At 40.8% G+C, this 22,915-nt stretch overlaps 1 protein-coding gene across 5 annotated transcripts in view; it reads left to right on the top strand.

Moving 5' to 3' along the window:
- The window catches only part of CCDC88C (coiled-coil domain containing 88C), a 100,278-nt gene that overhangs the window by 22,372 nt on the left and 54,991 nt on the right, over positions 1 to 22,915 (top strand). For all 5 annotated transcript variants that reach the window (XM_075103724.1, XM_075103723.1, XM_075103722.1 and 2 more), the window contains exon 4: positions 18,091 to 18,160. In XM_075103724.1, the coding sequence (XP_074959825.1) occupies positions 18,091 to 18,160 (70 nt within the window). The remainder of the gene's footprint in view (positions 1 to 18,090; positions 18,161 to 22,915) is intronic.

The raw sequence follows: 22,915 nt of genomic DNA, 5'->3' as shown, positions 1-22,915 counted from the left end.
CTCAGCCTGAAGGTGTTCCCCCGTGAATGCTTACACCCACAGTTCCTCAAAGGACCAGAGCTTTGCTGAGAAGTGTTTACTACCTGTTGTGGAGTCTTGCTGGTTTGCAATACAAGAGGAAGCTCCCATTGTGCTCTTGCACTTAATGGCTTGAATTTCTACAGTTAATAGGGCCATTCCCAGTGACAGAGGCTCTTCACCCCCCACTCCCAGGTAGGATGTTTGGGAGTTGCAGTCATGGTCAGCTGCTTCAAGGCAGCTCCTTTCCACATAAACTCTGAGGCTTATTATGTTGGTATATCTTAATATGTACTGTCAGTATCTAGCTGGCTGGCATAAGACCTGTCATTTAATTACTCTGTATATGCAAAGAAGCATTCAGATGCCATGCTGGAATTACAGCGCAGTGCTTCTTACTGGGTGCTCTGAAAAGTCTTCTAGGAGGGTATTCCCTGTTCCTCCTGCCAGCCTTAAATTAGGAAAGGATGTGAAAGATTTTTGGACTCTGTGATGCAAATTCCAAGGCCTCAGGGAAGTTGTGTGTTCATAAAAAGGCAGAATTTGGCTCTTAATGTTAACTGAGATCTGCTCCATGTGCTTACTATTGTGAGGATGGGAGAGAGGGAGGGTTTTGTGTCAGTTTAAGCACTCCCAGTTTGTTTAATGATCAGCCACTCTGTGATATGGACCCTTTCGAGTTCCACATCTTTGGCAGGCAGTGCTGCTGTATCAAAGAAGTTATGAATGGAGTGAGCTGATTTCCTGCTACTTGGAAAGCAATTGAAGTTTGTGCTTAACAGAACAACCAGTCTGACTAATGTAATACAATATTAAATATGCAGCAGCCTAAAATAATTTGTTTGCAGGGACAAGCCTTTTTTAATATTTTTAGCATATAATCTAAACAATTATTAAACAGAGGAAAATAAAACTTTTAAAAATTATTGTCCTTCTAAGGAACCAACTAGGAGAACGTAGAGTTTAACTACTACCTCTCACCTTTTTTAATGACAAGTTGTTAATTTTCCTTTGATACTCAGAGCAAGTCTGTTCCAGTTCCCAAGACATATGCTGTGTGCCCTCGAGGGGTAAAGCAGTTAAGAATTACAAGGAGTATTATGCTTCATAGAAATAAGCAACCTGCTGAAGTAATAACCTGCCATGTGCTCGTAAGTCTCTCGGTATGAATCAGGCCTTTAAAGTGGTGACTGATATACAAGGAATATGTTGTCTTTGAGGTTAACAAGACAGCTGCACGTACATTTATTTTCATGTTCTGTAACACTGACCTTCATGCAAGAAGATTCAGACTTGAGTAATAGCTTAAACTGTTGCCACAGTCCTTGAGATAATATGGCTCTTCTGCTGAGACAGAATAGGGTACAGGTTTAGCTGAACATACGTTATTACACTCTAGTTCTAATAGCACAAAGTCCCATTTCCTGACTGTATTAACTGCTTGAGATTTCTGAGACTTCTTCCACTGCAGAAATAGTCCATTTAAACCAGTCTTGCTTTCTAAATATCTTAGGTAACTGTTCTCTATAATAATTTCTCTAGCTTTTTCTCAGTAACCCTGGTGAAATGATTCTTATGATGTTTTAATACCCTGTGGTATAGGAGCACCTCCTGCTATGGAGTAGTGTCTCATTCTTGGCCACTGGATTTCATGTGGACTGGTTTTGGGAGAGCTTGGGAATGCAGTAATTCACTCTGAAGAACTGCTGTGGATCTGTTTCATGCCTGTCTGGATCCAGGAATTCAAACACTGTTTTCTGCATTAACCACTGGACTTCCATCTTCCTCAGTTAATTGTATACATGTGAAGAACAACACATCTGATGAGGCAGATGCATTGAAAACAGACATTGAAGTATATGTTTTAACATTTTACTTACAAATTTACCTAGTGAAAAAGGTTAGTATTAATTAAAGAATCTGAGTATTAAGAGTTCAGAATTTAAAGTTTGTGCTGTTTGGCTGCTAAATATTTTTAAAAAATATATCCATGGCATGTCCAAAGAGAAAGTAGAGATTCACATTTAGAGCTATATAACTCGGATATTTTTAATCCATAATGAGGAGTGGTTACAAAGCAGTGGGAACCACTTTGCATTGTGTGCATTCATAAAGAGGTGCTCATTAAAAATGCACTTTTAGTCACCACCTGTTATCTTTTTATTATGACGGGTGCTTTACTGCAGTGTTGTATTATTTTTGTCATCATTCTTTTCCAAAGTGCATTATTCATCATTTTGAACCATATGGGCAGAAATATATTCTGAACATCTGATTTCTGTACTGGCCATTCCCTGAGGAAAGACTCTAATGTCCATGTTTATGACCAACCAGTGAACCCTTTTGTGTCATCTTTTCATGAAGATTTCTTACCTTCTGCATACCAAGATGCAATTAGGAGATTCACAGCTGTGATGTTACCAGACAGCAAGGGAGCTGCACTTGATTAGGCAGCAAAGGCCTCTTTGCTCAAATTCGTAAATAAAACCAACAGTTGTGGGAACAGGAGAGCTTTCTGCATGTTCCATGTCCTCCATGCACCTTTTTTTTTCCCCCCCCCCCCCATGGCTTGCACGGAACAGTGAGCATGTGCTGAGGGGTGTGTGGAGTGAGGTGGATACTGACCTGGCTGCTGGCTGGTAGGGTAGCACTTGCTCTTCCCTTGCTGGGAGAGGTACCCAAGGGTCTCCCCTGTTAGAATTTCACAGAAACTTGTAAAAGTTTGAATCCTCTGGCCCCCTCTCATAAAAATCAGGATGAAAAATGCCTGTTGAGTTGCTTTCATTCCCTTTTCTTGACTGTTCCAAATCTTCTCCAATGTACAAGTGTAACTGAGAATAAAGAGCCCAGTTAAATGTGCCACAGTGCTGCATTTCAGCACTCTGGCTTTTTTAACTGTGTATCTCATCTGCTTTGGAGAGATGATGATTGCATTGTACTGTCTCAATTTCTCTTTAATGACAGTAGCATGTTCAGTAACACTTGCACAAGTTGTACACACTGAGCAGAGTATGTGTATAGTCTACTACAACATATTTTCTCTTTAATGGGGGGTAAGGGAATGTATAGATGCCAAAGTGTCCTTTTCTTTCAGTGTGGTGTGAAATCTTTCATTTAACACAACGAGTGGGCAGGTTTCATTCTCATTCTTCTGCCCTGTGCACGTAGGAAAAACCTGCTATACAACCTGGTGTAATCAGTAGTCTGCTCACAGGAGGCCCTGAGTTTGAAACAGCAGGAGTTTTGCAGCTTGGAGCTGAATGGTGTTGGCAGAGCTGTTTGAAGAAGTTTGCTTAGCTCCTGCCCACATTGTGCTGAGCCGATTTCAAAGGGGCTGTTGCCTCTACCTCGTGAGAATGACTTTCAGTCAAAATTCACAAGGAATCATGTGTCTACTGATCTGAAACACAGCAAATGCTCCTCTTATTTTCTGTTTCGGTTGTGCCTGTTTCTGATTGTCACTTAGAAAGCGATCAGTGACTGCAGATTTGCTTGGGGGAAATTCTGTTTTTTTTACTACTGTGTGTTAATGTTCAGTAGTAAATTTTGTACACCTAACAGATCTTCTGCATATTTACACTGTCAATAGAAATTGCTTAGCTTGGCGATTCAAACTTAAATGCCCGATTTTAGCACCCTATATTTACCGTGTTTCTTAATGTTGTGCAGATATAAATATAGGCTTTTTCTGAGATTTAGAGGAATGGTGAATTCAGGTAGTGCTACTGACGTGCCAGGCCATCTAGACTTGCACTCAGGTACTGTATTATAACTGCTGGATTTTCTCTGATTGTTTCGTCCAGATAGTAAGCCTCTGTTTCTCCCTTTAAAATTAGTGGGAGATGCATGTTTTCTGAGCATTGAGAAGACAGACCATTAGTTCAGATGCTCAGCTTCAAAATGCAAACTATTACTATAGTTTTGAAGAGCACAAATGGTTTTACTGCAACATTTCTTTTGGTGAGGGGCTGCACTGATTCCCATAGAGCTCCAGTTTCTGATCGGCTATTCGTCACTCAACCAATTCACAACGGTCTCGGCAAAAAAACAGGTTTGTCGAAGTAACTCGATGCCTCCACCAAAGTGTGTTTAAACAATGATGCAGAGCCATTTTAATAAGCTGTGTGAAAAGCTGCATGTAAACCGGAACAAAAGAGTCCTTATTCCAGCACTTAACACTGTCAACATTTCTGAGATTGCAGTGAACCTAGTATTGCTCCTTTCCCTGTTGTACAGGTGGATCTCCTTGCCAAGGTCTTGTGCTTGACTGAGGTGAAGGGTGTAAACACTTCCTCTGCTGATAAAATATCGCTTGTGCTAACTTTCTCTGATTGTAGTGCCCCTTAAAATTTTGTCTGAGGCTGCTTCTAGGAGTCAGACTTCTTCTGGACCACCAAGGCGGTTTGGCATGCTTTAAACACTGCTACGCTTAGACCTGCTGCATAGTAGTTGCAACAGCAATATAAACTTCTGTATAACCTGTATCTTTTAAAATTCTAATAATCTTTATTTTTACAGACCAATGCAGCCCAAGCGTGCTTGACTGGAGGAGGTGTTGCTGCTCTCTGCAGCCTGAGGCTTGAATCGCTCTTGCCTCGAGCAATCTTTCTAGGGATTTACCCTCCCCTCCTCTGCTTTCAGCTAGCTGAGAGGCCAGCCCATCACAGTTACACTGCTGTTTTGTGATATGGTTGATATGGAGCCCAAGTCACTTGATAGGTCATATTAAGTTTCCCTTGATTACGTTGCTTGAATAGTAAACCTGAGCTCTGCTGATGTAGGTAAGGGATAGGATCCACATGTGAGGCAGCTTGGAAATTGCGTAGAAACATACATGCCTGCTGCCTTCATGTGACATTAAAGGACACTGAAGATTAAGAAGTATAATTGAAAAATGACAGTAGTAATACAAAAGGTTTTTGGTAGTGTGCATAGCTCTGCATTTTTCTGCTTGTAGCCAGTGCAGCTTCTTGTGTTTGGGGACTCTTGCTGGTTTTGCAACTTTTGTCACCATTTTAAGGTTTTCCTCAGTAAATACAAGGTCTTGAGTTTTGCTTTCTCTTTCAGTTGCAAGTGAGGCTTTTGTATGAGCACATGATACATGAGATTCGCTTTCAGGAAAACACTAAACATCATAGTTTAAGAGGAAATTGTATTTTGTTGACGTAGAAAACCCAGTGGTCAGAAGCCTTAAAACTGGCATAGCAGAAGTATTAGAAGTTAATCTTTCCTGTATGCTAATAACAGTAGTGACACAGCTTACCTCCGTTTCTGTGACAGATGGCATAAAGAAAGGATCTTCTAGGATGCAACTGCACCCTTCACATTTTTTCTTATGATATCATGAGTATTCTCAGGGTGTTGTATACATTAGGTGTGACTACCGGCAAGTACTGATGAAGAAAGGTAAAATATGGGGAGAGAAAGTAGTCTTTAAAAATGCACATCAATTATTTAACAGGGTTTCCTACATCAGAAGCTCGCTATTGCTGCTTAACTCTGCCTCAGCCGTCTGCTAGGGCTGTTGTGAAAGAAAACTTTTAAGTTGAGGTCTGTGGTATGAGGCTGGTGAGGGAGCAAGAAGGGTAAAGCTCTGCTGAGTTAACTAATTGTTAACAGTTATGAGTTATCTGCAAGACTCACAGTAGATTACACAGATTGTATTAAGCAGGGTTAATCAGTCGCTTCAGATACTTAAAGGAGCAGTGTTAAGAACTAGCAAGACTGAAAATTCTTCTTGAGAGAGTGTTTGCATGTGCAAGTATGCATATGTGTGCGAATGCATAGCCTGGATTACCATTGATAAGTAAATTTTGCCTGGCAGCTACCATGCAGGGACATTGGCTGTTTCCTGTTCTGTGTACAGGTGAAATTGTGGCAGCTGTTGGAAATTACTTTTTCCTTTTATATTTTTTTGGCCATAACTTCCTTCTTTAATATGAAATATTTCCCCTGCTGTGCAGTTGCAACCATAAGGAGATCTTTGTTATCCTGTGATATTAACTGCTACTTGATGTGTGGACTCATTGTGGCTTCGTGGATTTTCCCCGTTAATTTTTAATGGCTTTCTCTTGCACGTGTTTGAAATAGAATGTGGAAGGTGACTGGGTTTTGTAAGTGTGTAGAGGATGAATCTGTGATGAGGGAGGATTTAATGATTGGAGATTTAAAATCTAAATGTACCACAGCACCTTGTGTTGCTTTCCATACTTGTTCAAAATGTTTGTTTTTAACTTACTTTCTTTAAAGAAAGTGTTGGAACCACTAATTTTTTGTGTAATTTCTCAGACTCAAAATAACTTGAATACCTGATTTTTTTCCTGACCCTGAAATTTTCTGTCCTTAAATTTTATCAAGTACATAGTGTCACGCCTTATCACTTTTGCAGACTTTTCAGTGTGGTGTGTTTAAGAAGCCAGTTTGCTGCTGCGTGGTGTTGGGGAGAACTCCTAATGCTCTCACTGCTGAGCCATGGGACTCTAAATGCTTGCACATGGGACAGTCTTACATATAGCAAATCTAATGGTGTTTCCAGAAGAGTTTTACTTGTCCCAGGTTTGTGCACATGTAGTAATTTCAGAATAACAGTTGGGGAGAAGTATGGAAACATATATAGATATACACACATATAACTAAATGTGTGTGTACATGTGTGTATACACACATGTATGCGTATATCAATTTCTTCTAGGGCATAGCATTTCTGTTACTACGTGATGTCCAAAAGATGGGGGCAAGGAGTAAGCTTGGCTGAGATGGTGCTGGTACAGGATAGGGCCTGAGCCCCAGTGTAATGGGACTGAGAATGTTCTAGGGCTGCCTCAGATATCCTCTTGGACCTGCTTGCCTTGGGTGACTGCTGAGGGCTAAAGCATCATGAAGCTCCATCCCTTTTTGTCTTGGCAGCTCCCTGCTGGCACCCTACAAAAGGATCAGATGCCAGTGAACAGTCTTCTCTGTCACCTCCTTGGTGGCAACAAGTTGGGAAAACCAGGGAGGCTGTTCCTGGTAGCCTGACCTGGTAGTTGGCTGTGGGTTACACTTGACTCCAGTTTGCTGAGGTGCAAATTATTGGCAGTAAACTCTCTGAATAGCCAAGCATCAACTGCAGATGCCTGTCTGCTCCCTGTAGGTAACTGTTCCATCTTCCAAGGAGGGAATGCAGTAACTCTGCAGATAGAAGGGTTGTTTTGCTCTTGAAAACAAATGAGTGTAGAAAACCCAGAAAGGGAATGATGAGAGGCCCAGCAGCTATTTTCAGGGCATGCCCCCGTTTCTTCCCCCTGCCCCTTCCGATTTTATTCACTGTTAGTTTTTACTGCTGTTAGTTTCTGTGGTGTCTCTATTTTTTTTTTGTTTTGTGGTTGGTTTTTTTTTGCAGTGTGTGTCCCCCTCCTCCCGTTTTAACTGCAGCACAGCACTAATGGTAAAACTGGTGATTGACACACTAAATGCTGTGAGTGTTTTCTTTCACAAGGCTGCTTGGGTTACTGTGGGAAAGCCACATGAAATTTACTGCAGCTTCTCCACCTGTACTGTGCAAGAAGCATCGATAAGCCGTAAAAATCCTGTGCACATTTACCTGCCTGGGGCAATCTACTGGCTATAAAGAGAAACACCACTGTATATTCATGCATCTGGTCTGACTGGAAGCTTCTCCCTTTATCGACCTTAAGGGAAAAAAAAAAAAGCAGGCTATTGTTACAGTGGTAACTCTCCTGGCTAGGGACTGTCTGGCTGTTTGTTGAACTTGTTGATATTGGGTAAATTAAATGATACTAATAATGCAGTGATACATTGAGGTAGTGATGTTGGATATAAATTCTGCTTCAAAATAATTGGAAAGCTCATAACATTAACCTGCAATGATACCCTTAAAGTTTTCTAGGGGTATTGACAGGGGCGTGCCTGAACTGTGAGGACTCTCTACATTACTGATATTTGAATTTTTAGTGCCCCTGGTAACTGGTTGGTAACAGGAGCTTGCTTGCAAGAGAGCTCTCAGTGATGAGAAGGTCAGGTTGTTGCAGGAGATGAATGAGAAAGCAGCTAATCAAATGAGTAGCACATATGAGCTCCTTTGTTTTTGTTTTAACCTACAGACATTATCAATAAAACTTTTTGGTCCCTGTATTTCCCCAACTACCTCATTTGCCCTGTAGCACCTTCGTGTCTCGTCAGGCATCCTTGCAGGGTTGGGGTCGCTTGTCCCTGTACCCTCTCTGTCTTCCTTTCAGACCAGCAGAAAGCTTCCCTCTTCGGTAAATCCTACATGGATTTTTACACAGTTGTCTGCAAATGCCTCAAGGACCTCTCTCTTGCCTGTGCTGCTGTCTTCTTTTGAGGTTAGATAATAAACTAGTGGCATAGTGACTGCTGCATGCTTTCTGAAACATAAATTTGTTTAGTACCAGGTTTCCCATAAGCTGCCCAAGCATAAGAAGGTAAGCTTGTTGGAAACTCATGATAAATTTAACTGATTAAAAATCTTTAAATAAGCTTTTGGAAATTAAACTTTGATTTTTTTTTTTCTTGACATATATGTTAGGGGGTGGGGGGAGAGAGTAGGGCAAGTGCTAACAGACATGTTGCTCAGCTCTCTCTGGTATTCTGCAAGCACTGCCACAACCCTTTTCCTCAACTGGGAGAAAAAATTGTCTTGGGATTACCATTTTTCTTGAGTTAGACATGTGTTTCAAAGCAAGCAATGTTAACCAATAACCTATGTGTTTTATCCCTAAAAATACCTGTTTATCCCATAAAATTCCTGTTGGTCATCACTGCCTGACTGCTGTCCATGTATTTACTGTTCCTCAGTTTCTAGGTGTCATTTTCTGCATTTCTCCAATACCATCCACTCAAGTTTCTCAAAATGGCTTACCAAAGTAACATGAATTAGATCTTGTTTACTCAGGTAGTATTATCCTGTAAAGACTGAACACATTTATGCTTATTTCTAAGCATTTAACTACCTTATATTTGAGCAACCCTGAGGATAGTTGGATGTAGTGAAGGCAAGGCATGGCACCTTTTGCCAACAATGAGAAATACTTTTCTGTGAGCTGACCCCACGTGGCAATCAAGAGGGCTGCTGCAACAGTAGGGTGTTACTCAGCATTAACAAGAGTGTCGGGGTAAAGTAGCTTGTTTCTTTTGGGGTCTGAGGGGTAGATTGAAAATTAATAGCAAGTTCCTGCTTCAAACAGGTTTAAGTGTATCAGAGTATTAGCAGCCAACCTGGATGTTTGTTTTGCTTCTGTTACCCTTAGTCACTGATGAAATTTGACTCGCACATTCACATTAAATTCAACTGCATCTGTTAGGCCTTCTGTTTGCTCCTAAAATATTCTTCAGAACAAGGAATTAATTAGAAATCCTGAAAGTATCTCATTCTTGTGTGTTCTCCCTCCCTGCTTTATTATTTTTTTCTAGTTTCACAGATTTGTTTTTTTAATTGAAACTTTGATGGCTTTGATTGGACTTTTCAATATTTGTACTAGAGAACCTCAAAATGGTTCTTGTCACACATGCCTCTGCCCTTCTGGGATTAACAGTTTGTGTTGCAGAGTTTCCCCCAAGATACATCATTCTCTTTCAAGCAATATTTGTGCTAATAAATGACTTGATGATACTGGCAAAAGTGTAAAATGTGTGTACATTCATACTATGTAGCTTCTGCTCATTATTCATCTTCGGGAAAGCAATAGTGCTGTGATGTGTAATCGCTATTCCTGTATCTTCCTGTCTCTAACTCTTTTTTATTCTTGTACTTTTGGCTGCTGCTTTTTCAGGCATTGCATTGTGGTTGTCACTCCAGTAGTTGGCTGCCTCTTTGGAGTTCTTGGTGCTTTTTCAGAGCCTGGGACTCGTTGCAGTGCAGACCTCTAGCTCTGAACCTCTAAACAAGTCCCACAACTTGCCATATGCTTGCCTTGGGTTAATTATTTTTGTACTTCTTCATGGCAGTATAGAAATTGTATTAAGAAATTCAGTGTATAACTACTGTTACATGTAACTAGTATCATGTGCCCAGTTAGGTGCTTTCTGTGTCTGTTCCATATAAACCCCCAAGTTTTAGAAATACTTGTAATAAGGTAAATGTTAGAAAACACATAGCTAATCTGCCTAGAAATGCTTTTATTGGGTTGGTGTTTGTTTCTTGATAGCAAGCTGTATTTTAATGTTCTAAATTTTCTCACTTCAGTGGACAAGGGCAGTGGAGCAGAGTATGTACCTTGGAATTGTACATGGCTAACACGCTTTGGTATCAGGCATCGGTGTTAAAAGCTGAAGTGTGCTTGCTCAGGTGTAGAGTTTGATATGAAACTTTCAGCTTTATTATCCCAGCAAAATATGCTCAAACTGTGTATGGGAAAAACTACTTCCTCTTAAAACAAGTGAGTGTGCTTTGTGCTGAGTTTCAGAGGATTCAGAAGCGCTTCTAGTCTGTCCTGGTGGCCTGTGGTGTTTATTTTTAATGTGTGTTAGGCTAAATTATTATGGTCCTTAGAGACCACCACAGATTAGCTGGAAGCGTGTTGAACAGATGGATTGCATTTTAGCTGGTTATATTTGTAATGTCAAGTAACAGGGCTTTAACACAGCACATCTCATATTCCCTGTTACTGCATAAACCACCCCAGGACAAATCTGAGATGAAATAAAATAGAAGTTGAGAGTAATTTGTCAGGATACCATTATAAACATGTTAAGTCACTTGCACATGGTTTGAAGAGAGAAGTTAAGGATAAATCAATAGGCCTTTTATTTTGAGCACAGTAGGTAAATTAGTCAAAGGTGCTGCTGGTAATAAAAGCAGGAGAACAGTGCTCCACAATTGGATTTTCTCCTCTCTGGGTGACATCAATATTGCCACTAGGCAAAACCATAGAGCTAAATGTTGTATTAACATAAGTGATTATTCTTGATTTGGTGAATCTAGGGTAGGAAATCTGCGGCTACATAGCCATTGAACATCTCATTTCATATTTTAGAAGTAAATGTACAGTTTGTATTTAGTTTGATTTTAAAAAAAACCAACTTGTTCTGCAGCTGGTGTGTGTGTGGGTGGCAGCTTCTGCATTATTTATTCCACTGGGCTAGAAGTAAAACTAATTGTGTCCTAAAATACTTTTTACATAATAAAAGTACCTTTATTTAAATATACATAATTTCTGTTATGTGATGTAAAAAAATGTGTACTGTAAACAATTTGAACTGATCTTAAAGCAAATGTTTCTATCAGGACTTGCTTTGCCTGCCTCGTCCTCCAATGTCTGGAGTGATTTAATTCTCTGCCAGCCTGGAGCAGTTGATTTAACCAGTTCATAAAGCAGCAAGAGTGTGCACAATGGATCACATTATAACCATGGAATCTTATTTTTATTTCCTTCCTCTGCTGCTTGTTACTGTTTTTTTCATCAGCCTACTGATGCCTTGCATATCTATACAAGCTCTTTGTTCCAGCAATGTCTCGCTATGTATTTGTACGGTTTGCAGCAGATCAGGTTTTGTTCCTGACCTGACCTCTGCACTACTCTAATACAAGTAACAAAACCTGAGCCATAACAGTGAATTGGGTGGATCACTGTGCTTGCGTCCTTTCTAGGTTTTTTTATATGATACTCTTATATGCCATCCAAATTGCATATGTGTGATTTTTTTTCTTTTAATAAAACCCAATCTTACATGGTATACTTTCACACTGAGTGTATTTTTGTGATTTGGTGGGTTATCTGTACCCTGCACAGGCTGAGCATGGCTAAGACTAGGTATGATTCCTTCACAACCCCTCCTACTGAGATTCCAGTCTACAGTTGTCAGAACTGATTATTTTCAGCAGACGAGGCAACAGTTATTTTAGTGGCTTTTGGGTTTCCACTTGAAGGGTCTTGAAGCATGCTTTGTAATTTGCTGGTTTTCAGGGGAAAAAAAAATCCCTTTAAAGACAGTTAATCCTCTAGTCTGTCACATAACGAATACAATTGTTGCAGAGATGAGTTCTTAATAAAATTTTGTCATGTATATAATGTGTTGACAGGAAAACAGTGACTACTGGGTCACACATGCTGTCATCAGATGTGCTCGCATGGTAAGGTGTACATGGAAAACATCTCAATAGAAGATCTGTTTGTATCTCACTTCCCTGTCATTCCCCTGAAATAACTTGTTTCATCTTGACTAATCTTTTGTGGGACCCTGTCGTACAGTTTACAGAATCTTGCTATAAATTATTTCCCTGACACCATTAATAACTCCTCAAATAATGATAGCAAAATTAAAACAAAACAAAACACAAAACCCACTTAAAAATAGTATGTATATATTGGAAGACAGTACTTTCTTTTTAAAACATAATCTTGTAGTCTACAGAATAACTTGTTCTCATTATTATATTAAAATGAAACTGGAAACTTTGAGAAACATATTTTAAAAAAACAACCTTTGTGTCTCAATTTGCTGTTTAAAATATCTTTTAACGTTAAAACTTACTCAGCCTGAGTGTTCACTGTTCCTTAGAGTTTTGATTTTAGAAAAGCTTGAGTTCGGTTGTTCCTTGGACTTGCAGTGCACCTTGGCTGGGAAACACAGCTCCCAGCCTGTCTTTGTGGTAGCATCCAAAGGGACTGTAAGATGTGTAGGGGCAAAGCTGCCACCCCATCCTGCTGCTGGGAGGCTCTGAGCTGGCGCAGATGGCCACTGAGTCCTGATGAGACCTTATCTAAGCGTATAGTGTCTCCTTCACCAAATGTTTCCCACTCCAAGGATGTTTGTGAGGTCAGATCCATACTGAGGTTATCAGAGAAAGATGTTGGCTGTGCTGCACAGGTGGGACTCTGCTGAACTTTCGTGCTCTGTTGGCCTGAGTCGCAGCTGAAATGTAAGCCAGATTCCCTGACTAGGTAGCATTAGCTCTTGCTGGCATAAGTAAAGCTGGTGAGGGTTTTTCCTCATGGGCATTTTAAGTAGGAAAGCACCATTTGGCTTCCAGTCAGCTGGGCAATTAGCATTTTATAGCCAAGCAATATACTTAAATGGAATTGCTAGGCTTGAGCATTGAATTACAGTGGCCGGTAGACTGCTGGTGTTCTTACATAATTTATTTAGTACTCGCTTCTTGTTTAGGATTCAGGGAGAGGTTAATTTAATTCTGTGTGAGAAGCTAGTAGTTACTCTACATTAATGCTGTGCTGTACTGCAGTGCAGGGGAAAGTTTTTGTGTAGAGCTTGTGTTTGCCTGGTGTCTCAGCCATGGAAAGGATAATTTTACTTTTTTCCTAACAATGCATTTGTTGCAAGAGCTGTTGGCACGCTTACATTGGCAAGAATAATACCTTAAGACCATTTTATTCCATGCTGTTGCACGTGTATTTTTGAGAAGCAAATGTGTATTGAAGTGTAGTATGGACCAAGGAGACTTTGTTCCTACAAAATTACAAGGGTTACCTTGTTACAGGTAAATAAAATGTTAATATGTGACCGTGGTGACTTGAGAGTGAGAGCTGCCACTGTACCTTTTCTGATGATCTGAGGCAGAGAGCAAACATCCGGTGTGTGTGATCTTGGAAAGATAAAAAGAGTAGGTAAAATGTGCCTCAGCACTCCAGAAACAAATCAGAAACTTTTAGATTAAAGGAATGAATATGTTTGTTCATGTTCTTAGGCTTGTTAAGTGCTTAACTTGGTCCTTATAATTTTATCCTGAATTTTGTATATTAATGGACACAAGTTGCTCTTGGAGATTCTGATTGGACACAAGGAAAATTTTTCAGTGAGAACAGTCAACCACTGGAATAATCTCCCCAGGGAAGTGGTTGACTTGGCCACATTGGACACTTAAGATTCGGCTGGACAGGGTGCTGGGCCATCGTGTCTAGAATGCTCTTCCCAGAAAGGTTGGACTAGATGATCCGTGAGGGCCCTTCCAACCTGTGATTCTGTGATTCATATGAGTATTGATTTTTTTTTTTTTTTTCCTAAAGCCCTTGACTGCTAGAATCAATGTAGGGGAATTTTGGCTATTTTTTTTTTAAGCTCCTTTCTTAGCAAAGTGATTACAAAGAGCTTGCAAAATGTGAAGCAAGTGCTTACGCCAGAAGGCTGCTCGTGTGAACACAGCATTTATTATATTTAATCTCACAATTTCTAGGTAACTTAATGATGTTTCTGAATCCTTGGGGTACCAGTCCTGGAGTGTCTAGCAGCTTTCAGCAAAACTTACCTCTGGCTTAGGCAGTACCCGTGTTGCTTAGATCTGGTGGTTGTCTTAGCCTGCTTCGTGCTCTGCACCTCTGCAGGCAAGCACAGCAGAGGGAGCAAGCAAGGACTGAACACACAGTTTGACCTTCACTTAGAAAGCCCTCACTCTCGATACAGGGTCACATAACTCTGCATGCGGAAACCTTTGTGGGCTTTATCTTCTGAATTTGGGGGTCTGGCTCAAGTAGTGTAAGACTTGGCTGCTGATGTTTATATTTTGCAATAGTAGTGTTGACCTGTTAACTGGAAGAATCCGTTCTTGCAACCATTGCTGCTGTCAAAAGAGCTGAGATTTTGGACAAATCTCCTCAAGTTTAAAATACCCTGATCTTTAGCAGAGGAGCATTTCAGGCACCTACAGATGCTGCACTAAGGCCTGATGGGAATTTGTTTTGAATTGGACTCCTTAAATAACACTTCTGATACCAACGTTATTTTTTCATGGAAATCTCATTAGCAGCAATAAAAAAAAAAAGAGAAGGCAAGCTGTAGGCTGAGGGAGGTGATTCCTGGCTTGCAATAGCTGGCCTCTGAGTTGGTTAATGGTCTAGGCATAAAGCTGGCAGCTGAGACCCTAACTGTTCTAATAATCAGGGAAATTGTTACCATATGTTGTTGCTGTAACCTTTACTGTTTTAACCAAGCTTTAGTTGTGCTGTAAAAATGATTAAAAAGTTTCTCACAGGAGTAATTAAATTTTTTTGCTTGTACGGTTGCTCTCCAGAGTACTGTGGGTTTTTGTGGGCTACTTAAAGGATTTGAAAACCCTGCTTTGCTCTCCAGCAGCTCACCTGAGGCAGAGGGACATGTACATGCCTCTTTGCCTCTGATGCGGTGTCTTGCAGCTATGTGTGATTTCAAGCGTTACAGCATCCTTTTATGTAATACAGTAAATTGCTGCCCTTGTGGGGAAACATTGCATTTTATCTACCATTTCTCTTGCTGGCTGGGCTTCAGGGGCCTGTCCAGGTCAACCCAAGGTCCAGCGTAGCTGTTCCCTGTGAGATGGTTGGGTCTGTGGAGCCCTTTGGTCCTCTGTGCCAGTTCACAGGCTATAAAAGCACAGATCCATGCCTGAAGACCAGGTTTGACTTTGTGGGGTGCTTGGTGTGGGATGGTAAAACATGAGGGGAGCAGAGAGGTCAGGCTGAGGCACAGCATTGTACTTGTAAACCTGCGTTATTTCTATTTCAGATAATGAAAACAAGAAAATATTCATGAGTGGATGGAAATTGAAGAATTCCCGATTTGCTGTTAGGGGAAGGGACTTTGGTTGTATTTCCAGATATGGGATTTTAAGCAATGGACCTGAGTCACAGTCACATTATCCCAGCTACTGAGTCATTTATTGGGTATCAGCTGAGCCTTGCTAGCTTTTTGTGGTTGTAGCCCAGACAAAATCTGAGTTAAATTCATCAGTGTCAGTGTAAGAGCTTTCAGTTAATGCATTTTTATCTCACACTTGTAGCTGTGTGAGTGGAAGGTACACATCTGTTAATAGAGGATAGTTTATTAAACAGAAGTAACTCTGTTTCTGTGACTCACTTTCCTTATCTTGTAAAGAGAGGGCAATGACATTGACCTTCCTTTATAAAGTGTTGTGATCTACCGGTGAGCTGCACTGCATAGCAGCTAGGTATTATCATCACAAGCACTAATCTGAAGGTGAAAGCATTTAGAACAATAGTAATGTGTTTAAGTAATTTATTTTAAAAATAAACAGGTCAGAATATCACGTCTTGCAAGAATCTGAATCTTTCAGTCTGAATTAAGAAGTCACCCCTCGCAGGCTCAGGACCGTTTCTGCTTGTATTCAGTGACTGTTGGATTCTTGCCAACAAACACTAAGCTCAAACAGCTATGAGGGTGTTCAGTCGTGGTTATGTTGGATGGTATACTCAAATAATTTTACAGAAGCAGCTCATGGGAATCTTAACAGCATAAAGGTTAGCTGTAATGTCTTTTGTGTCCGCAAGTTAAATAACTAGCGATCTGATGATTACACAAAGACAACACAAATTCTTCATGCATTCCTGCCTCAGTGCTGCTCCACACGCTGGGTGACTGGAAGCACAATTCCTTCTCTTTTTTTTTTGCCATGGAAATTGCTGGTTAAAGCTCAGTACTTCAGTATATGCACATTCTGAATTTTTTTGTTTAAAGCCTCGGTACCATGCTGTATTGTCATAGCAGATATTGCAGTCGAACCATGTGCTGTTAAATCAAATAGGATTTGCACCTGTTTTGGTAACAGGTGCAAACAAACTTTTGTTTAACGTGTCTCAAATGCACGAACTGTAAAATGTATTTGGCTAATGACTCGGCGAGTGCTTGGTTAGCCAAACTTCACATCGCATAAAGGTCTGTAGAACCTTCTTTCTTAACAGCGCCAAAAACCCCATCAGCTGTGACACTGAGATATTTCTACTTTATCCAAAACAAAAGAGAAGCTGCTGAGGACTAGGTTTTGGGTATGGTTCGGGGGGGGGAAGCGTGTTATGTCCAAAACAGTTTTTTTGGTTTGTTTTAAGAATATCCACTCTGATTACTTATCAAATCTTGCAGGCACACTGAAATATTTCCTCTTTCAATCAGGCTTAATTTTCCTTTGAAAGCAAAGAAATAACAATGGGGTTAGCTTGGAGGGGAAGTGTTTGGTTGAATGGTGATTGTTTCAGGAAATGTGTTTCTGTGTTCGGCTGCAGTACTTTTTCTCCTGGCTCTGAATGCTCTGCAAGTATCAATGTATGTCCCCTCCCAGTGGCCTAGAGGTAGGTTGGGAAATGGAGACAGATGGGGAAGAGGCACCGGCCAAACATTTGGTAGAGTTGTTTGTATGTTGTTACCTGAATCCTAGCACAGTGCTTTAATCACCCAATCATTTTCCTCCCAGACTTTTTACGCGAAACAAATACTTGCCTGTGAAATGTTTTATTCAGATCATCACAACTGAGTGCTGGTAAATGCAGGTTTGAAGCTAACAACTGTATTCCTGTGCTTGGTGTGTTACTGGGGTGCGTGGCTGAACGTATTACCCTGCAGAGTCACCTTTGCAATGTATTTATTTGTCCACGTTTGATCATTTTGCCTGTCCCAGGGCTTGTAGCCTTTCCTGCCCCTTAAGCCCATTCTGTCATTTCAGAGCAGCTTCAGGCAGCTGACATTTAAATTTTGAACCTGACCAAGCAATGCACATCTCTTTCCTGGTCTTCCCCAAAATAAAATGACCTTTAAATGAGGTTAATGGCATATTTAAATCTGTTTCACTCCCATTAAAAACGATGCAAACAAATCTAGATCCAGTTTCTCTGAGCAGTGCAAGGTCTGTTCAATAGATTTCCCCTACACCTACTTCCCCAGCCCATCATTAAAATCTCAGATCCACGCAATAATTTAACCAATTATTTGAATTACTCAAACTTTACAGAATGGCTTAGGTACCTTTGAACCCATTGCATTGGTACACCCTAGAACATGACAGCAGCTGTATGTTGAACATCAAATGAAAACAGGTCATGCTTGGGCTAAAGGCATGACTGATGGGTGTGCCTGGCATGGCTGCACATTCATCCTGATTAGTGCCATGGGACCCTTTAAGTTCTGTATTGGCCATTGTTAAGAGGTGATTAGTATATGTTAGCTGTGCAACCTGATGCCATCTTCAAATAGTGATTTCTCAAGTGGGGCTTCTTGTGACCTCTGACCTGCCAGTAAGTTAAAAGCTTTGTAATCGATGGAGCTCTGTATTCTTTGTGGTGTGATTGATTGGAATTCCTTCACACTGAACTTTGCTTGTTGTTCTCTTTTGTTTAGGAGGTCCTCCAGCAGCTGATTGTAATGAATTTACCAAATGTTTTGATGATTGGCAAAGATCCTCTTTCTGGTGAGTAGTTTGTTGAATTCTTCACCCTCCTCCTCTGAAATGCTAAATAAAATTTGTAATTTTTTTATTTTCTTAAATAACAAACATGCTTTTAAACAAAGTGTACGTATTTTTAGCTGAACTACAAATATCTGAGTACCTCCAAGTCTCACAGTACTTATATTTACATACCTTTACTTACAAACATCTGATACATGTGTGTTTGCATGTCATACACATACACGTGGTAGTGAGTTAGTTCTTGCCAAAGCTAGAGCAGCAACTGTTTGCTTGAAAGTCATATCTCTTCACTCCTTACTCAGAGTGACCTGGGGTACGGTCTGCCATAGGAGAATCGTTTGTCCTCCAGCTTTTCTGTCCTGTCTGCCTTTATAATCAGTTCAGTTGTAGCAATACGTACACACCAGAAAAGCCTTGCAGAATTGCCCTAAAGTGTGAAAGAACTGTTGCAAATGAAGTGTGAGAAGAAAAACACATGAGAATGGAGAGAAGAATACATATATGATAAACTGGGAAAAGTGAGGAAGAGAATCGACAAAGAGAAAAACCTCTGTCTGGCCATGTTTTCTAGGCAAGGACATCTTCTCATGTGAGGTATCGCATCAAAAGTGACCTGGAAGCCAGTGAGCTCATGTCCAGAATCCAGTGTCTTTGAGACAAAATGAAAGCTGTTTAGCCTGAAAATGAAGCTGACTTTTCCTTAGAACCACGTTTCTGAAATGAAAGGTTTTGTTGCTGTGGTTTTTACTGGGCTTCTTTGCATGCCCATTCTATCTCTGCCTTAGCCCCATGCCAGTGCCAACGACAATGTATTTCTTTTTACCAAAGAAGGAAAACTGGATGAGCCCTGTCAGCAGTGATGGGGAATGACACAGTAATCAGCATCTCCAAAATAAATAAATGGCAGAAAGCTTGGCAGAAGATCTTATTTTCCTGCTCTTAGCAGCAGTGGTGTGTGTATGTACAAAAAAGGGTTTATATCAGAGAAGAATATTAACTTACAGATGTTGCATCACTGAAACGCGTAGTCTTGGCACTTCTGCACTAAAATAAAGCTGAGGGTAAGGCATCCGCTTCTACAGCAAGCAGATTAAAATCTGCAATGACAGCCTTAATTATCCTGTACAGGCTACTGTTATGGGTAAAGAAATAAATGGAAATACAAGAGCTGTTGCTTTTCTCAGTCGTATGGGGAATGGGCAGAGCCTGGGCTGCTAGCTTCAAGAGTGCTGGTGAATAGAGATGCCTGGGCCAACAAGGCAGTATCTCTGCTGGCTAAGTGTCAATGGAGAAGGACGGCTGTTTTCTTGTCATGGGCATTCCTGACTGACAGCTGGTGGGAGACTCATAATGCAGTAACCACAGTGCTGGTTCCTGGGGAAGCTGCACACTTGAAAGCTGTCCTGTATTTAGCTATCATTTCCCATCATTGACCTGCTGGTTTTTGTCAGCACCTCAAATCTTTCTTCTTTGATGAAAGTACCTGATGTGTCTCTTGTAGGAAAGATATTGGTTATTCATCTGTTGTAGGAAAGATATTGGTTATTCATCTGTTCTATCTTCCAGCTCCTTTAATTAAAATCAGAAATTATGCTTCACTTTCTGACGTCTTTTAAAACGTGGTGGTTTTATTTTGTTTGTTTCTTTAATGTGATCTTTTAAAATTTATTTTATCCATTGCTGACTTATCATTGGCATTATTCAAAACACGGGAGAAGAGGATAAAGAATGCAAAAATGTAGCTTCTGGGTGTCTAAAATTGATGGGGTATGTGTGTATAAAAAACATGAAGTTCTTGTTTAGCCACATGATATAATGGTTTTAAGACCAGTCCCAACTTAGACACTACAGAGGAAGGTGGTGAACAAAGGAAGACTTGAGATGTACTTGTACATTCTTTGGAATGTATTCAAGGGGGAGAGTGTCTGAGGGGATAGGATTTCAAGAGAAGCTCATCTTAATCTTACCCTTAGGTAGATGACCACTGGTAAGATGTGCTGAAGAAACAGTTAGGGAAGTGGAGAACAAGAACTTCCTTCAGGAAGAGGAACCTGGCTGAGGGCTGACAGGAAGCTCAGAAAGAGGGAACAGGGAGGAAAAGGCTGAAGAGAAGTTAGTAAAACAATACAAAAAGCTGAGTGAAGGAATAGGCTGGGGTGAGCAATGTGGGTGAGTGATGATAGGTGACTGTCAGGTTGATGTCTTTGTTACTGAGTATCTTGCAGAGAGGAGTGAGAGGAAGGCTGGGGCAATTGGGAGGGGAAAACCAAGTGAAATGAGAGATTCTTTGTCAGTGAGAGCACTAAAGGATGGCTGCAGATTGAACAGAGATGCGAGGACAAAGCAGTCATCAGCACGGGAAGTGGTGCTTCTAGTACAAATACAGAGAACCTCCAGAAAAAGCTGGTGGAGAACCAAGGAGTATGGCGCTGGCAGCAGTATGAAGAGATGATGGAGATAGTTATTTTAGGGAAGTGTTTAAAAGTGGCAAGAATGATAGAGAATAAACCTTTCTCTGTGTCAGTAATCCAGTCCAGGACAGAGACTGAGAGGAAAGGAGAGTCCTGGAGGGGCGGCATCTGCACAGAGAGTGCTGGGCAATGTGGGGAGCACTAGGAGCTGGAGACTGAGGCGCAGGCAGTCTGCAGGGCTGAGGTGGATCTGAGAGGTGGTGATGAAATCCCAGTTTTCCCTTCCCCCATCCTGTAGGTAACTTACCTGAATGAAAGGTCCCTCTTGACCAGAGGAAATAAAACTGACCCCACGATCACGTTCCTGGAATAATGTTGCTCAGCACTGTTTGAACTGTGAAGGCTCCTAATGACTGTATTTACTCCATAGGTCCAAGACCAGAGAGCTGTTATGTCGTTCAGGATGATTCACTGTGTAACAGTTTCAGTGACTTATCCTTGTAACAAGCTGATATTGTTTTCCTATGCGTGTTTTTCAGAGCCTGTTCAGCAGTGGTATCTGCAAATTCTACTTTTTCCTTCTAAAACACAGCGAAAAGTGGTGTTACATATATTAAATTATAAACTGAATGGCTCTAAAGCTGAGAATGCTATTCTTGCTATTTAGCTCCCATTTGGCACTCAACAGTTGGGACTATGATGGTTTCTGCAGCTCTGCTTTGAACATGACACTATAGGAAAAACAGAGCTGCCACCACTAAAAATGAAGTGGCATCTCGCCTTTTGCATAGGAGATGGCACATGTCTGCTGGGTTTAGATTTCCTTTCTTTCATGTCCTCTAAATAATTTTGTTCCAGGCCATGACAATTTTGCCTACTTCAGTTCATTAGGGTATGGGCATAAAAGTTGCAAAAATATTTGTAAGAAGATGGTTTTGACTGTTTTTTAGAATATAGGGAGCTGAAAAGAAACTTGGAAGTTTAAAGAATTTAGGAAGTTTTCCTAGTAATCTGACTTGCAGAATAATACAGCTGGTGTTACAGGATTTATTCTCTTTGCACTGTACAATAGACAGCTACTACCATTAAATTTCCTTTCTGTTTTTATCTTCCTCCATGTTTTTTCTTACTGAACAGCTTTTTCAATTCATTACTGCACCACAAATCCCCCTGTGCTCTATATGAGAATCAACAGCCTATTTATCATCTATACATATCACTGTAATGACCTTTTATAATTATCTCTAGTTTTAGCATACCTTATAAATGTCCACTCCTTCTTGTGCCCACAGAAGGAATATCAGTACACAGGACTGGTCCTGAACATCAATTTAGAGGTGTTGTGTAATTTCTTGGTTTCTAGACATGCTTGGTTTAACACAGCTAGTGAGCGTACTTGGAAACTGATGGCAATCAATTCTTTGAAACAGTCATAGTTAATGGGGGGAAGCAGATTTTAACTTTTTTCAGACCAAGAATGGAAATGAGATTTTATTTGCCTGAAGTAGGCTCATTTCTGTCTCTTCAAAAAACTTTGCTGTTTAGATCCCCTTTTCAAATTACATGTTAAGTTTGTGAGTGAGAGCACCCAAAGTCCCTGCTAACAAGTGTCTGTAGAACCTCTTTTTCATTAAAATCATAAGATGTCTATTCCCACTGGGGTATTTTCTCATGTCTGGTTTCCTTCCTCATTTTGTTTCTCAATCTTCCAGAGGCACAAAGGTTCATAAAATATAAAGTTAATAACAAAACGGTGCCTCAATAGTGTAAATTTAGCATTCAAGCTTTTCTCACTTAGAATGTTGCTACAGTTGGGGAAAAATGTCGCGTGTGTGTTTCACCCCTTCCTACCTTCTCCGCACGTCCAGCAGCTGCTGTGTGTAGCACTACCTACACCGGCGCTCCCTCTCCTCCGCTGGAGGAACATCAGAGTAGAAATGTGCAGAAAGAAGCATCACAAGCTCAAGATTTCATGTGCTTGGGCTCTCGTTTCCATTTTCTCTGACATCTTTCCTACCCGCTGTCATTTTTTTTAATCATCTGTATTCTCTCTGTACCTTGATCCTCCTTTTTTTTTTGTTGTTGTCTCCTAATCCCCCTGCCCGCCTTTTCCTTGAGTCCTGCCATCTGTTTCCCACCCTCTGTCCCCTCTGAGAGCAGAGGGCTCTCCTGGCTCTGGCACAGGGAGGCTCCCAGGATGCACAGGTGGTGCTCGGGCTTTCCCTCCCTTTATTTTCCAGAAAACCTGCTGGCCCCCTCTCGTGGTTGGGAGCAGATGGTGGTCTTGCACACTCCTGAGGCGGCTGGCTCACTCGCAGGCACAAACAGGCAGCCTGACAGCAGC

This window comes from Phalacrocorax aristotelis, chromosome 9 (genome assembly GCF_949628215.1).
Source record: "Phalacrocorax aristotelis chromosome 9, bGulAri2.1, whole genome shotgun sequence".
Classification (NCBI taxonomy): Eukaryota; Metazoa; Chordata; class Aves; order Suliformes; family Phalacrocoracidae; genus Phalacrocorax; species Phalacrocorax aristotelis.
This window is presented reverse-complemented; position numbering and strand designations above follow the sequence as displayed.